Source organism: Trachurus trachurus, assembly GCF_905171665.1.
Source record: "Trachurus trachurus genome assembly, chromosome: 20".
Lineage (NCBI taxonomy): Eukaryota > Metazoa > Chordata > Actinopteri > Carangiformes > Carangidae > Trachurus > Trachurus trachurus.
Window position 1 is genome coordinate 146782 of NC_139911.1, and position 15721 is coordinate 162502.

The 15721-nt window shown below is 48.8% G+C and overlaps 1 protein-coding gene across 1 annotated transcript in view; it reads left to right on the forward strand.

Moving 5' to 3' along the window:
• Positions 1–15721, forward strand: part of cubn (cubilin (intrinsic factor-cobalamin receptor)) — a gene marked incomplete at both ends in the record, with an annotated part of 58129 nt that overhangs the window by 21575 nt on the left and 20833 nt on the right. The window contains 10 exons of the mRNA XM_083995226.1: positions 9866–9982; positions 10069–10182; positions 10707–10835; positions 10964–11096; positions 11814–12019; positions 12110–12291; positions 12480–12672; positions 13365–13562; positions 14304–14450; positions 15120–15310. Of these exons, the coding sequence (XP_083851352.1) occupies positions 9866–9982; positions 10069–10182; positions 10707–10835; positions 10964–11096; positions 11814–12019; positions 12110–12291; positions 12480–12672; positions 13365–13562; positions 14304–14450; positions 15120–15310 (1610 nt within the window). The remainder of the gene's footprint in view (positions 1–9865; positions 9983–10068; positions 10183–10706; positions 10836–10963; positions 11097–11813; positions 12020–12109; positions 12292–12479; positions 12673–13364; positions 13563–14303; positions 14451–15119; positions 15311–15721) is intronic.

The window sequence follows — 15721 nt, forward strand, 5'->3', positions numbered from 1 at the left end:
CTCCCTCTGCTCATCTCTCTTCACCTCCGCCTCCCTCTCTCCATCTGTCTTCACCTCCGCCTCCCTCTCTCCATCTGTCTTCACCTCCGCCTCCCTCTCTCCATCTGTCTTCACCTCCGCCTCCCTCTCTCCATCTGCTCTTCTCTCTGTCTGCTCTTCTCTCTGTCTGCTCTTCTCTCTTCTCTCTGTCTGCTCTTCTCTCTTCTCTCTGTCTGCTCTTCTCTCTGTCTGCTCTTCTCTCTTCTCTCTGTCTGCTCTTCTCTCTTCTCTCTGTCTGCTCTTCTCTCTGTCTGCTCTTCTCTCTGTCTGCTCTTCTCTCTGTCTGCTCTTCTCTCTTCTCTCTGTCTGCTCTTCTCTCTTCTCTCTGTCTGCTCTTCTCTCTGTCTGCTCTTCTCTCTTCTCTCTGTCTGCTCTTCTCTCTTCTCTCTGTCTGCTCTTCTCTCTGTCTGCTCTTCTCTCTGTCTGCTCTTCTCTCTGTCTGCTCTTCTCTCTGTCTGCTCTTCTCTCTGTCTGCTCTTCTCTCTTCTCTCTTCTCTCTGTCTGCTCTTCTCTCTTCTCTCTTCTCTCTTCTCTCTTCTCTCTGTCTGCTCTTCTCTCTGTCTGCTCTTCTCTCTGTCTGCTCTTCTCTCTTCTCTCTTCTCTCTGTCTGCTCTTCTCTCTTCTCTCTTCTCTCTTCTCTCTTCTCTCTGTCTGCTCTTCTCTCTTCTCTCTTCTCTCTTCTCTCTGTCTGCTCTTCTCTCTGTCTGCTCTTCTCTCTGTCTGCTCTTCTCTCTGTCTGCTCTTCTCTCTGTCTGCTCTTCTCTCTGTCTGCTCTTCTCTCTGTCTGCTCTTCTCTCTTCTCTCTGTCTGCTCTTCTCTCTTCTCTCTGTCTGCTCTTCTCTCTGTCTGCTCTTCTCTCTTCTCTCTGTCTGCTCTTCTCTCTGTCTGCTCTTCTCTCTGTCTGCTCTTCTCTCTGTCTGCTCTTCTCTCTGTCTGCTCTTCTCTCTGTCTGCTCTTCTCTCTGTCTGCTCTTCTCTCTTCTCTCTTCTCTCTGTCTGCTCTTCTCTCTTCTCTCTTCTCTCTGTCTGCTCTTCTCTCTTCTCTCTTCTCTCTTCTCTCTGTCTGCTCTTCTCTCTGTCTGCTCTTCTCTCTTCTCTCTGTCTGCTCTTCTCTCTTCTCTCTGTCTGCTCTTCTCTCTGTCTGCTCTTCTCTCTGTCTGCTCTTCTCTCTGTCTGCTCTTCTCTCTGTCTGCTCTTCTCTCTTCTCTCTGTCTGCTCTTCTCTCTTCTCTCTGTCTGCTCTTCTCTCTGTCTGCTCTTCTCTCTGTCTGCTCTTCTCTCTGTCTGCTCTTCTCTCTGTCTGCTCTTCTCTCTTCTCTCTTCTCTCTTCTCTCTGTCTGCTCTTCTCTCTGTCTGCTCTTCTCTCTTCTCTCTGTCTGCTCTTCTCTCTTCTCTCTGTCTGCTCTTCTCTCTGTCTGCTCTTCTCTCTTCTCTCTGTCTGCTCTTCTCTCTGTCTGCTCTTCTCTCTTCTCTCTGTCTGCTCTTCTCTCTTCTCTCTTCTCTCTGTCTGCTCTTCTCTCTTCTCTCTTCTCTCTTCTCTCTGTCTGCTCTTCTCTCTGTCTGCTCTTCTCTCTGTCTGCTCTTCTCTCTTCTCTCTTCTCTCTGTCTGCTCTTCTCTCTTCTCTCTTCTCTCTTCTCTCTTCTCTCTGTCTGCTCTTCTCTCTTCTCTCTTCTCTCTTCTCTCTGTCTGCTCTTCTCTCTGTCTGCTCTTCTCTCTGTCTGCTCTTCTCTCTGTCTGCTCTTCTCTCTGTCTGCTCTTCTCTCTGTCTGCTCTTCTCTCTTCTCTCTTCTCTCTGTCTGCTCTTCTCTCTGTCTGCTCTTCTCTCTGTCTGCTCTTCTCTCTTCTCTCTTCTCTCTGTCTGCTCTTCTCTCTGTCTGCTCTTCTCTCTGTCTGCTCTTCTCTCTGTCTGCTCTTCTCTCTGTCTGCTCTTCTCTCTGTCTGCTCTTCTCTCTGTCTGCTCTTCTCTCTTCTCTCTGTCTGCTCTTCTCTCTTCTCTCTGTCTGCTCTTCTCTCTGTCTGCTCTTCTCTCTGTCTGCTCTTCTCTCTGTCTGCTCTTCTCTCTGTCTGCTCTTCTCTCTTCTCTCTTCTCTCTTCTCTCTTCTCTCTTCTCTCTGTCTGCTCTTCTCTCTTCTCTCTTCTCTCTGTCTGCTCTTCTCTCTTCTCTCTTCTCTCTGTCTGCTCTTCTCTCTGTCTGCTCTTCTCTCTGTCTGCTCTTCTCTCTGTCTGCTCTTCTCTCTTCTCTCTTCTCTCTGTCTGCTCTTCTCTCTGTCTGCTCTTCTCTCTTCTCTCTTCTCTCTGTCTGCTCTTCTCTCTGTCTGCTCTTCTCTCTTCTCTCTTCTCTCTGTCTGCTCTTCTCTCTGTCTGCTCTTCTCTCTTCTCTCTTCTCTCTGTCTGCTCTTCTCTCTGTCTGCTCTTCTCTCTTCTCTCTTCTCTCTGTCTGCTCTTCTCTCTGTCTGCTCTTCTCTCTGTCTGCTCTTCTCTCTTCTCTCTTCTCTCTGTCTGCTCTTCTCTCTGTCTGCTCTTCTCTCTTCTCTCTTCTCTCTGTCTGCTCTTCTCTCTTCTCTCTGTCTGCTCTTCTCTCTTCTCTCTTCTCTCTGTCTGCTCTTCTCTCTTCTCTCTGTCTGCTCTTCTCTCTTCTCTCTTCTCTCTTCTCTCTGTCTGCTCTTCTCTCTGTCTGCTCTTCTCTCTGTCTGCTCTTCTCTCTGTCTGCTCTTCTCTCTTCTCTCTGTCTGCTCTTCTCTCTTCTCTCTGTCTGCTCTTCTCTCTTCTCTCTGTCTGCTCTTCTCTCTGTCTGCTCTTCTCTCTTCTCTCTGTCTGCTCTTCTCTCTGTCTGCTCTTCTCTCTGTCTGCTCTTCTCTCTGTCTGCTCTTCTCTCTTCTCTCTGTCTGCTCTTCTCTCTTCTCTCTGTCTGCTCTTCTCTCTTCTCTCTTCTCTCTGTCTGCTCTTCTCTCTGTCTGCTCTTCTCTCTTCTCTCTTCTCTCTGTCTGCTCTTCTCTCTGTCTGCTCTTCTCTCTTCTCTCTGTCTGCTCTTCTCTCTTCTCTCTGTCTGCTCTTCTCTCTGTCTGCTCTTCTCTCTGTCTGCTCTTCTCTCTGTCTGCTCTTCTCTCTGTCTGCTCTTCTCTCTGTCTGCTCTTCTCTCTGTCTGCTCTTCTCTCTTCTCTCTTCTCTCTTCTCTCTGTCTGCTCTTCTCTCTGTCTGCTCTTCTCTCTGTCTGCTCTTCTCTCTGTCTGTTCTTCTCTCTTCTCTCTGTCTGCTCTTCTCTCTTCTCTCTTCTCTCTGTCTGCTCTTCTCTCTGTCTGCTCTTCTCTCTGTCTGTTCTTCTCTCTGTCTGCTCTTCTCTCTGTCTGCTCTTCTCTCTGTCTGCTCTTCTCTCTGTCTGCTCTTCTCTCTGTCTGCTCTTCTCTCTGTCTGCTCTTCTCTCTGTCTGCTCTTCTCTCTGTCTGCTCTTCTCTCTGTCTGCTCTTCTCTCTGTCTGCTCTTCTCTCTGTCTGCTCTTCTCTCTTCTCTCTTCTCTCTTCTCTCTTCTCTCTTCTCTCTTCTCTCTTCTCTCTGTCTGCTCTTCTCTCTTCTCTCTTCTCTCTGTCTGCTCTTCTCTCTTCTCTCTTCTCTCTTCTCTCTTCTCTCTTCTCTCTTCTCTCTTCTCTCTTCTCTCTTCTCTCTTCTCTCTGTCTGCTCTTCTCTCTGTCTGCTCTTCTCTCTGTCTGCTCTTCTCTCTTCTCTCTGTCTGCTCTTCTCTCTGTCTGCTCTTCTCTCTGTCTGCTCTTCTCTCTTCTCTCTGTCTGCTCTTCTCTCTGTCTGCTCTTCTCTCTGTCTGCTCTTCTCTCTGTCTGCTCTTCTCTCTGTCTGCTCTTCTCTCTGTCTGCTCTTCTCTCTGTCTGCTCTTCTCTCTGTCTGCTCTTCTCTCTTCTCTCTTCTCTCTTCTCTCTGTCTGCTCTTCTCTCTGTCTGCTCTTCTCTCTGTCTGCTCTTCTCTCTGTCTGTTCTTCTCTCTGTCTGCTCTTCTCTCTTCTCTCTGTCTGCTCTTCTCTCTGTCTGCTCTTCTCTCTTCTCTCTGTCTGCTCTTCTCTCTGTCTGCTCTTCTCTCTGTCTGCTCTTCTCTCTGTCTGCTCTTCTCTCTGTCTGCTCTTCTCTCTTCTCTCTGTCTGCTCTTCTCTCTGTCTGCTCTTCTCTCTGTCTGCTCTTCTCTCTGTCTGCTCTTCTCTCTTCTCTCTGTCTGCTCTTCTCTCTGTCTGCTCTTCTCTCTTCTCTCTGTCTGCTCTTCTCTCTGTCTGCTCTTCTCTCTTCTCTCTGTCTGCTCTTCTCTCTTCTCTCTGTCTGCTCTTCTCTCTTCTCTCTGTCTGCTCTTCTCTCTGTCTGCTCTTCTCTCTGTCTGCTCTTCTCTCTTCTCTCTGTCTGCTCTTCTCTCTTCTCTCTGTCTGCTCTTCTCTCTGTCTGCTCTTCTCTCTGTCTGCTCTTCTCTCTGTCTGCTCTTCTCTCTTCTCTCTGTCTGCTCTTCTCTCTGTCTGCTCTTCTCTCTTCTCTCTGTCTGCTCTTCTCTCTGTCTGCTCTTCTCTCTTCTCTCTGTCTGCTCTTCTCTCTGTCTGCTCTTCTCTCTTCTCTCTGTCTGCTCTTCTCTCTTCTCTCTGTCTGCTCTTCTCTCTGTCTGCTCTTCTCTCTTCTCTCTGTCTGCTCTTCTCTCTTCTCTCTGTCTGCTCTTCTCTCTTCTCTCTGTCTGCTCTTCTCTCTTCTCTCTTCTCTCTGTCTGCTCTTCTCTCTGTCTGCTCTTCTCTCTGTCTGCTCTTCTCTCTTCTCTCTGTCTGCTCTTCTCTCTTCTCTCTGTCTGCTCTTCTCTCTTCTCTCTGTCTGCTCTTCTCTCTTCTCTCTTCTCTCTGTCTGCTCTTCTCTCTGTCTGCTCTTCTCTCTTCTCTCTGTCTGCTCTTCTCTCTTCTCTCTGTCTGCTCTTCTCTCTTCTCTCTGTCTGCTCTTCTCTCTTCTCTCTGTCTGCTCTTCTCTCTGTCTGCTCTTCTCTCTTCTCTCTTCTCTCTGTCTGCTCTTCTCTCTTCTCTCTGTCTGCTCTTCTCTCTGTCTGCTCTTCTCTCTGTCTGCTCTTCTCTCTGTCTGCTCTTCTCTCTGTCTGCTCTTCTCTCTTCTCTCTGTCTGCTCTTCTCTCTGTCTGCTCTTCTCTCTTCTCTCTGTCTGCTCTTCTCTCTGTCTGCTCTTCTCTCTTCTCTCTGTCTGCTCTTCTCTCTGTCTGCTCTTCTCTCTTCTCTCTGTCTGCTCTTCTCTCTTCTCTCTGTCTGCTCTTCTCTCTGTCTGCTCTTCTCTCTTCTCTCTGTCTGCTCTTCTCTCTTCTCTCTGTCTGCTCTTCTCTCTTCTCTCTGTCTGCTCTTCTCTCTTCTCTCTTCTCTCTGTCTGCTCTTCTCTCTGTCTGCTCTTCTCTCTTCTCTCTGTCTGCTCTTCTCTCTTCTCTCTGTCTGCTCTTCTCTCTTCTCTCTGTCTGCTCTTCTCTCTTCTCTCTGTCTGCTCTTCTCTCTGTCTGCTCTTCTCTCTTCTCTCTTCTCTCTGTCTGCTCTTCTCTCTTCTCTCTGTCTGCTCTTCTCTCTGTCTGCTCTTCTCTCTGTCTGCTCTTCTCTCTGTCTGCTCTTCTCTCTGTCTGCTCTTCTCTCTGTCTGCTCTTCTCTCTGTCTGCTCTTCTCTCTGTCTGCTCTTCTCTCTTCTCTCTTCTCTCTTCTCTCTTCTCTCTTCTCTCTTCTCTCTTCTCTCTTCTCTCTTCTCTCTGTCTGCTCTTCTCTCTGTCTGCTCTTCTCTCTTCTCTCTTCTCTCTTCTCTCTTCTCTCTTCTCTCTTCTCTCTTCTCTCTTCTCTCTTCTCTCTTCTCTCTTCTCTCTGTCTGCTCTTCTCTCTTCTCTCTTCTCTCTTCTCTCTTCTCTCTTCTCTCTTCTCTCTTCTCTCTTCTCTCTGTCTGCTCTTCTCTCTTCTCTCTTCTCTCTGTCTGCTCTTCTCTCTTCTCTCTGTCTGCTCTTCTCTCTTCTCTCTTCTCTCTTCTCTCTTCTCTCTGTCTGCTCTTCTCTCTTCTCTCTTCTCTCTTCTCTCTTCTCTCTGTCTGCTCTTCTCTCTGTCTGCTCTTCTCTCTGTCTGCTCTTCTCTCTTCTCTCTTCTCTCTGTCTGCTCTTCTCTCTTCTCTCTTCTCTCTGTCTGCTCTTCTCTCTGTCTGCTCTTCTCTCTTCTCTCTTCTCTCTGTCTGCTCTTCTCTCTGTCTGCTCTTCTCTCTGTCTGCTCTTCTCTCTGTCTGCTCTTCTCTCTGTCTGCTCTTCTCTCTTCTCTCTGTCTGCTCTTCTCTCTGTCTGCTCTTCTCTCTGTCTGCTCTTCTCTCTGTCTGCTCTTCTCTCTGTCTGCTCTTCTCTCTGTCTGCTCTTCTCTCTTCTCTCTGTCTGCTCTTCTCTCTTCTCTCTGTCTGCTCTTCTCTCTGTCTGCTCTTCTCTCTGTCTGCTCTTCTCTCTTCTCTCTGTCTGCTCTTCTCTCTTCTCTCTGTCTGCTCTTCTCTCTGTCTGCTCTTCTCTCTGTCTGCTCTTCTCTCTGTCTGCTCTTCTCTCTGTCTGCTCTTCTCTCTTCTCTCTGTCTGCTCTTCTCTCTGTCTGCTCTTCTCTCTGTCTGCTCTTCTCTCTGTCTGCTCTTCTCTCTTCTCTCTGTCTGCTCTTCTCTCTGTCTGCTCTTCTCTCTGTCTGCTCTTCTCTCTGTCTGCTCTTCTCTCTTCTCTCTGTCTGCTCTTCTCTCTGTCTGCTCTTCTCTCTGTCTGCTCTTCTCTCTGTCTGCTCTTCTCTCTTCTCTCTGTCTGCTCTTCTCTCTGTCTGCTCTTCTCTCTGTCTGCTCTTCTCTCTGTCTGCTCTTCTCTCTGTCTGCTCTTCTCTCTTCTCTCTGTCTGCTCTTCTCTCTTCTCTCTGTCTGCTCTTCTCTCTTCTCTCTGTCTGCTCTTCTCTCTTCTCTCTTCTCTCTTCTCTCTTCTCTCTTCTCTCTTCTCTCTTCTCTCTTCTCTCTTCTCTCTGTCTGCTCTTCTCTCTTCTCTCTGTCTGCTCTTCTCTCTTCTCTCTTCTCTCTTCTCTCTTCTCTCTTCTCTCTTCTCTCTTCTCTCTTCTCTCTTCTCTCTTCTCTCTGTCTGCTCTTCTCTCTTCTCTCTGTCTGCTCTTCTCTCTTCTCTCTGTCTGCTCTTCTCTCTTCTCTCTGTCTGCTCTTCTCTCTTCTCTCTTCTCTCTGTCTGCTCTTCTCTCTGTCTGCTCTTCTCTCTTCTCTCTTCTCTCTGTCTGCTCTTCTCTCTGTCTGCTCTTCTCTCTGTCTGCTCTTCTCTCTGTCTGCTCTTCTCTCTGTCTGCTCTTCTCTCTGTCTGCTCTTCTCTCTTCTCTCTGTCTGCTCTTCTCTCTGTCTGCTCTTCTCTCTGTCTGCTCTTCTCTCTGTCTGCTCTTCTCTCTGTCTGCTCTTCTCTCTGTCTGCTCTTCTCTCTTCTCTCTGTCTGCTCTTCTCTCTGTCTGCTCTTCTCTCTTCTCTCTGTCTGCTCTTCTCTCTTCTCTCTGTCTGCTCTTCTCTCTGTCTGCTCTTCTCTCTGTCTGCTCTTCTCTCTGTCTGCTCTTCTCTCTTCTCTCTTCTCTCTGTCTGCTCTTCTCTCTGTCTGCTCTTCTCTCTTCTCTCTTCTCTCTGTCTGCTCTTCTCTCTGTCTGCTCTTCTCTCTTCTCTCTGTCTGCTCTTCTCTCTGTCTGCTCTTCTCTCTGTCTGCTCTTCTCTCTTCTCTCTGTCTGCTCTTCTCTCTGTCTGCTCTTCTCTCTGTCTGCTCTTCTCTCTTCTCTCTGTCTGCTCTTCTCTCTGTCTGCTCTTCTCTCTTCTCTCTGTCTGCTCTTCTCTCTGTCTGCTCTTCTCTCTGTCTGCTCTTCTCTCTTCTCTCTGTCTGCTCTTCTCTCTGTCTGCTCTTCTCTCTTCTCTCTGTCTGCTCTTCTCTCTGTCTGCTCTTCTCTCTTCTCTCTGTCTGCTCTTCTCTCTGTCTGCTCTTCTCTCTGTCTGCTCTTCTCTCTGTCTGCTCTTCTCTCTTCTCTCTTCTCTCTGTCTGCTCTTCTCTCTGTCTGCTCTTCTCTCTTCTCTCTGTCTGCTCTTCTCTCTGTCTGCTCTTCTCTCTTCTCTCTGTCTGCTCTTCTCTCTGTCTGCTCTTCTCTCTGTCTGCTCTTCTCTCTGTCTGCTCTTCTCTCTTCTCTCTTCTCTCTGTCTGCTCTTCTCTCTGTCTGCTCTTCTCTCTTCTCTCTGTCTGCTCTTCTCTCTGTCTGCTCTTCTCTCTTCTCTCTTCTCTCTTCTCTCTGTCTGCTCTTCTCTCTGTCTGCTCTTCTCTCTTCTCTCTTCTCTCTGTCTGCTCTTCTCTCTTCTCTCTTCTCTCTGTCTGCTCTTCTCTCTTCTCTCTTCTCTCTTCTCTCTGTCTGCTCTTCTCTCTGTCTGCTCTTCTCTCTTCTCTCTGTCTGCTCTTCTCTCTTCTCTCTGTCTGCTCTTCTCTCTGTCTGCTCTTCTCTCTTCTCTCTGTCTGCTCTTCTCTCTGTCTGCTCTTCTCTCTGTCTGCTCTTCTCTCTTCTCTCTGTCTGCTCTTCTCTCTTCTCTCTGTCTGCTCTTCTCTCTGTCTGCTCTTCTCTCTGTCTGCTCTTCTCTCTGTCTGCTCTTCTCTCTGTCTGCTCTTCTCTCTTCTCTCTTCTCTCTTCTCTCTGTCTGCTCTTCTCTCTGTCTGCTCTTCTCTCTTCTCTCTGTCTGCTCTTCTCTCTTCTCTCTGTCTGCTCTTCTCTCTGTCTGCTCTTCTCTCTTCTCTCTGTCTGCTCTTCTCTCTGTCTGCTCTTCTCTCTTCTCTCTGTCTGCTCTTCTCTCTGTCTGCTCTTCTCTCTTCTCTCTGTCTGCTCTTCTCTCTGTCTGCTCTTCTCTCTGTCTGCTCTTCTCTCTGTCTGCTCTTCTCTCTTCTCTCTGTCTGCTCTTCTCTCTGTCTGCTCTTCTCTCTTCTCTCTGTCTGCTCTTCTCTCTGTCTGCTCTTCTCTCTTCTCTCTGTCTGCTCTTCTCTCTGTCTGCTCTTCTCTCTTCTCTCTGTCTGCTCTTCTCTCTTCTCTCTGTCTGCTCTTCTCTCTGTCTGCTCTTCTCTCTTCTCTCTGTCTGCTCTTCTCTCTTCTCTCTGTCTGCTCTTCTCTCTGTCTGCTCATCTCTCCATCCTTCAGTCTCTGTTCTTCTGTGGTAAAGTAGGGTTATAGTAGTTATATAGTAGTTATTAGGGTTATGAGTAGGTGATGAGTCGTTGGGGGCGTGTCGGTTCAGGTGATGAGTCGTTGGGGGCGTGTCGGTTCAGGTGATGAGTCGTTGGGGGAGTGGCCAGCAGAGAGACTCATCACTTCCTGTCTGGTCCGACCTGTGACCTCATCATGTGGCTCCCCGGCCCTTCAACCCGTCAATCAGTCAATCATATCAATTCCATCCGGTTTGCCCGTCCACCTGCTGGCTGATACCAACACCCCTCGCTCTTTCTTTTAGTTTTTTTAGTATGTTTTTATTGGAACTTGTATCATAAGTATTTTACTCTATTTATTGCACCCTGTACTTTCTTTCTTTCTCTTCTCTTGGATTTGTTTGCCTTTGTTACTGTTTTATTGTATATTATGTAATGTGTATGGGTGTTTTACATGTACATGGCAACTGTCGTAACTCCCTTGCCCAAGACAAATTTCCCCTGGTGGGACAGATAAAGTTTATTTGATGTCATGGTCACCCAGCTCCAGGCTGAGGTCCCTGAAGGTCCCTGAAGGTCCCTGAAGGTCACTGAATGTCACTGTGGTTGTGTTTTTTCCACCAGCCTGTGGAACGACCATCACTGCCGACGATGTGGGAGGAGACATTGCGTCGCCACGGTACCCGAGGCCGTACCCGCCCAATCAGAACTGCAGCTGGATCATCAGAGCTCAGGAACCATGTGAGATGCCTTCAAGGCCCCGCAGTGAAAACTACTGTCGGTGTTGGTGTTAATGTTTGACCTTTGACCTCTCTCCCTGTGACCAGTCAACCATGTGACCTTGTCCTTCACCGACTTCGAGCTGGAGATGGTCAACGCCAACTGTTCCCACGATGCAGTGGAGGTGCTGGATGGAGACAACTACCAGGCACCTTCTATAGGTAGAGAGTGTGTGTGTGTGTGTGTGTGTGTGTGTGTGTGTGTGTGTGTGTGTGTGTGTGTGTGTGTGTGTGTGTGTGTGTGTGTGTGTGTGTGTGTGTGTGTGTGTGTGTGTGTGTGTGTTTGTGTGTGTCGGTAGGTGTGTTTCCATTTCCCCTAGAATAATAATAATAATTTAGCTTTATATAGCGCCTTTCAAGACACCCAAGGACACTAGAATTGTGCAAAACCTAAATATCACAATAAAACAACTGGTAATGGAAACGCCTACATTTCAAAAACCCTCTCAAATATCGGGAAAACATTTTTACGCTCTCATGAGTTGGTTTTTCAGACGTATCGATATAAAAGTGTGATGGAAACACTTGTTTTGGTTTCGGCTCATTCGCAAAAGCAAAACTCCTTTAAATGGAAACATCTGCAAATAGAAGTTGTACTTTTTCAAAATTTCAGACAGAAATATCGCTTTCATTTTGCAAAAACCTGTGATGGAAACCAGCTACTAACAGTGTGTTGTTGTCTCCAGGACGTTACTGCGGCAACACCGTCCCTCACCCCGTCACCTCCTTCAGCAGCGCCCTGGTGGTGAACTTCGTCTCCGACCACTCGGTCTCCAGGAAAGGCTTCAGAGCCACGTTCTCCGCCTCCACCTCAGGTGAGACTCACTCTGATTGGTCACTGTGAAGGACTCATTCTGCTGCTGTGACCTGACCCCCCCTGACCCCCCTCTAACCCCCCCTGACCCCCCTCTAACCCCCTCTAACCCCCCCTCCCCCCCACCAGGCTGTGGAGGAGACCTGGTGATGGAGAGTGGAGCCTTCAACAGCCCCAACTACCCCGACGCCTACCCCCCCAACGTGGAGTGTGTCTGGACCATCAGGAGTTCCCCAGGAAACCGGCTGCAGCTGTCCTTCACGTCAGTCCTCTTACCGATGTTTACTGACCTTTACCGAATGTTTACTCACCTTCACGTCAGTCCTCTTACCGACTGTTTACTGACCTTTACCGACTGTTTACTCACCTTTACTGTCTACTGAGACTCACCGTCTGTTTTTGACCATAACCATCTATTTATTGACCTTTACCAACTGTCTACTCACCTTCACGTCAGTCCTCTTACCGACTGTTTATCCAGCGTTTACCGACTGTCTACTGACCTTTACCGTCTGTTTTTGACCCGTGTTGTGTTGCGTTCAGGGTCTTTAACCACCCGTGTTGTGTTGCGTTCAGGGTCTTTTAACCGCCTGTAATGTGTTGTGTTCAGGGTCTTTTAACCACCCGTGTTGCGTTCAGGGTCTTTTAACCACCCGTGTTGTGTTGCGTTCAGGGTCTTTTAACCACCCGTGTTGTGTTGCGTTCAGGGTCTTTTAACCACCTGTGTTGGTTCAGGGTCTTTTAACCACCTGTGTTGCGTTCAGGGTCTTTTAACCACCTGTGTTGGTTCAGGGTCTTTTAACCACCCGTGTTGTGTTGCGTTCAGGGTCTTTTAACCACCTGTGTTGGTTCAGGGTCTTTTAACCACCCGTGTTGCGTTCAGGGTCTTTTAACCACCCGTGTTGTGTTGCGTTCAGGGTCTTTTAACCACCTGTGTTGGTTCAGGGTCTTTTAACCACCTGTGTTGTGTTGCGTTCAGGGTCTTCCACCTGCAGGGGGGCTTCGGCTGTCAGAACGACTTCCTGGAGATCCGGGAGGGGAACTCTACGGGCGCTCTGGTTGGTCGGTTCTGTGGAACGTCTCTTCCCTCCAACTACACGTCGGTGATCGGCCACATCCTGTGGGTCAAGTTCGTGTCCGACGCGTCCGTGAGCGGCGCCGGATTCAGAGCGTCCTTCACTCACCGTGAGTCTGTGATGTCACTGTGATGTCAGCTGTGATGTCAGCTGTGATGTCAGAGCGTAGCCGCTGACCTCTGACCTCTCTGCTCCTCAGTCTATGGTAACGATGTGATGGGAGAGTCCGGGCAGATCGCCTCCCCCCTGTATCCCAGAACGTATCCCGGCAACGCCAACTACCGCTGGACCGTCACCGTGGGCGGCGACCGCTACGTGCAGCTCCACTTCCTGGACATGGACATCGAGGACCTGTACGACTGTTACTATGACGACCTCAAGGTGAGTTCCCGGCCCCGGTCCCGGGTGTTTTTTATGTCTAACATCAACCTGCCGATGGGACTGGGGATGGAAATGAGCCACTTGGCTTCAATCCCACATATTTACATGTCAATGTCCATCAATATGTACTGTTCCCATTTTTAAGAAAATAAATAAATCTGAAATCTGAAATCCCGATCCTCCCTCAGGTCTTCGACGGCCCCAGCGTTCACTCCTACCCCCTGGGGACGTTCTGCGGCCTGCAGCTGCCCCCCCCCCTGAGGAGCAGCGGGAACACGCTGACGCTGCAGTTCCAGTCTGACGGCGTGCAGGGGGGGCGGGGCTTCTTGGTGGCGTGGACCGCCGTCCAGGACTCGGGACCGCCGCCCACCATCCCCCCAGGTCAGAACCACATGAGACCAGGAGGGTTTGGACTAGAGATGCACAGTTTGCGGTTTATCCGCAGAGTCCGCGGATAAACCGCGGGTCGGGCGGATGACATGACGAAAAAAATCTATTTGAAGTAGATTCGGGCGGGTGGCGGTTGAACCAATTAGGAAAAATATATACATAGTTAAATATTGTTACCCACATAGGAAAAACGAGCAGCACTCTTTGAAACAGTCAAATTTTCATCAGGCACTGCAGTAATTGCCCATTGGTGTCCGCACATGAGAGATGGCAATATTTATTGAAATAACTTATATGTAATCGTTTCAAAAATTCAGAAATTTTTTTTACCTAACAAAAATATAGGCCTAGTCTTTCTAAAACATTTTTTTACTTCTTAAAAACATTGGCTTCTAATGCGTGGCCAAGAGATATTAATCCGTGGCACGCCTTGCATCGTCCATATTAGATATACAACAACGGGTGGATGGCGGGTGGATGACGACTTTTGTGATGCGGTTGCGGATGAAATAATTGCCTATCCGCGCATCTCTAGTCTGGACCACAGCAGAGCTCCATCCCGACAGCTGTTAAAGTGTGTGTGTGTGTATGTGTGTGTGTGTGTGTGTGTGTGTGTGTGTGTGTGTGTGTGTGTGTGTGTGTGTGTGTGTGTGTGTGTGTGTGTGTGTGTGTGTGTGTGTCAGGTGCGTGTGGCGGCCTGCTGATGACTCAGGACTCTCCGGCGTTCCTCTTCTCCCCCGGATGGCCGGAGAACTACCTCCCGGACCAGGAGTGCACCTGGCTGATCCGATCACCTGGCTCCACGGTGGAGTTCAACATCCTCTCTCTGGACATGGAGGACTACCCCACCTGCTACTTCGACAGCCTGGTCGTCAGGGACGGTGAGGCGTTGTCAGGGAGACGAAGCTGCACCTGTTTGTTTTTTTTAACCTTTATTTAACCAGGCGAGCAAATAAAGAACAAAATTCTTATTTTCAAGTGCAGCCTGAAGGGGAAGGGGGAGGGGAGTGCTAAAAGTGAAAACAAGGTTATATAAAATACACAGAAAAATTCAATATAATACAATAAAACAGTTAATTAATAGGGCATGACAAGAGGCCTATTAGCAAGTGCAGGAGTCAACTGTGATTTGTAGCAGATTTTGTTTGCAGACAGAGAGAGAGGTGAAGAAAGAAAGTTTAAGGTGTTTTGTAGGATGTTCCAGTCGAAGGCTGCAGCGAACCAGAAGGCTCTGTCCGAAGACGGTGCAGACTTTGGGGATAGAGAGGTTGATGAAGAGGTTGATGACTTTGGGGATGGAGAGGTTAATGAATGCACTGGACCTTAGATTGCGGGCAGGGTGATAGAGGTGCAGAAGGGAAAAGAGGTAGAGAGGTGTGATGCCGAGAATGGTTTTATAAATGAGCAGAAACCAGTGATGGAGCCGTCTGGTGTGGAGGGAAGTCCAGTCTAACAGGTTGTAGAGGTCACAGTGGTGAGTGGTGAACCTGTCTAGGTTTACACTGCTCACCTGTGTGTGTGTGTGTGTGTGTGTGTGTGTGTGTGTGTGTGTGTGTGTGTGTGTGTGTGTGTGTGTGTGTGTGTGTGTGTGTGTGTGTGTGTGTGTGTGTGTGTGTCTACAGGTGACACCAGCATCTCTCCGGTCCTAGCGACTCTCTGCGGTCGGGAGCCTCCCGGTTCGCTCCACTCCACCGGAGACGCCATGTTCATCCACTTCTCCTCCGACAGCAGCGTCAGCGGCCGCGGCTTCAATGCCTCCTACTCCAAAGGTCAGAGGTCGTTGCACCCTGGTACAATATTGATATATATAGTGTATTATATTTCGATGTCGATGCTGATGAAAAGATGACCACTCTGACACGTCTTCTTTGTAGATGGTAAAAAAGTGTATTACAAAAAAAGATGTAGTGTCAAAAAAGCTGAATCTTCGAGGAGCCTCTGGAGCCAAATATGAGACCTCTGTCTCTTGGCCAAAAGTCCTGACCGTATATATGTTTTCTAAAACTCCACCTCTCTAAACAGAAGGATGTAGCTGAGCCGGATGGTCATAAACTGAGACAATACCCAACATGTCCAAATTACCCTCTGGTATTTTACATCCTGACCAGTCAGTTAACCTTTAGGCTAACGTAAACATAGGTGAGGCAAACCAGATACAGCTGTATGCTCTGACCTTAACATATGGCCTTCAGTCTGAACAAAGCCTTAGTTCATATCATAATGGTCATTTACCTTCAGGCAAGCAAAGAACACACCTGGAGAAGGCAGTGAGACAGTTCAGAAGGTAAAAGTTCAGAATTTAAAGTGGATCATAAACTAAACACATTAATAACCCTCAGGGTAAAATACTTAACAAATTAGGCGGTAGAAAATACACTCCAATAGTTCCATGATCAGCAGTATTGATCGTAGCTGTGTGTGTGTGTGTGTGTGTCCAGGCTGCGGGGGGCTTCTCCATGTGGACCGGGGGGTGCTGAGCAGCCCCCACTACCCTCAGAACTACCGGCCCGGACTCGACTGCAGCTGGCACGTCATGGTGACTCCCGGCTTCAGAGTCTCCGTCACCTTCCAGAGCCCGTTCCAGATCCAGGGCTACGGGACCGGCTGCAGCTCGGGGGACTACCTAGAGGTGAGGGGGGGTTATGATCAGGTTTCAGGTGTCCATCTTACTGTGTGTTCACACCAAAAGCTTCCAAAGCGTCAAAACGCCGGAAGTCAATTCATTTTCAATGAGAACCCGGCGACACTGAGCGTCCAAAGCTTCAACAGGCGTCGCCGCGCTTCCAAAGCTTCCAAAGCTTCAACAGGCGTCGCTGCACTTCCAAAGCTTCCAAAGCATCCAAAGCTTCCAAAGCTTCCAAAGCTTCAACAGGCGTCGCCACGCTTCCAAAGCATCCAAAGCATCCAAAGCATCCAAAGCATCCAAAGCATCCAAAGCTTCCAAAGCATCCAAAGCATCCAAAGCATCCAAAGCTTCCAAAGCGTCCAAAGCTTCAACAGGCGTCGCTGCACTTCCAAAGCTGCTCCCCATTGACCAGTG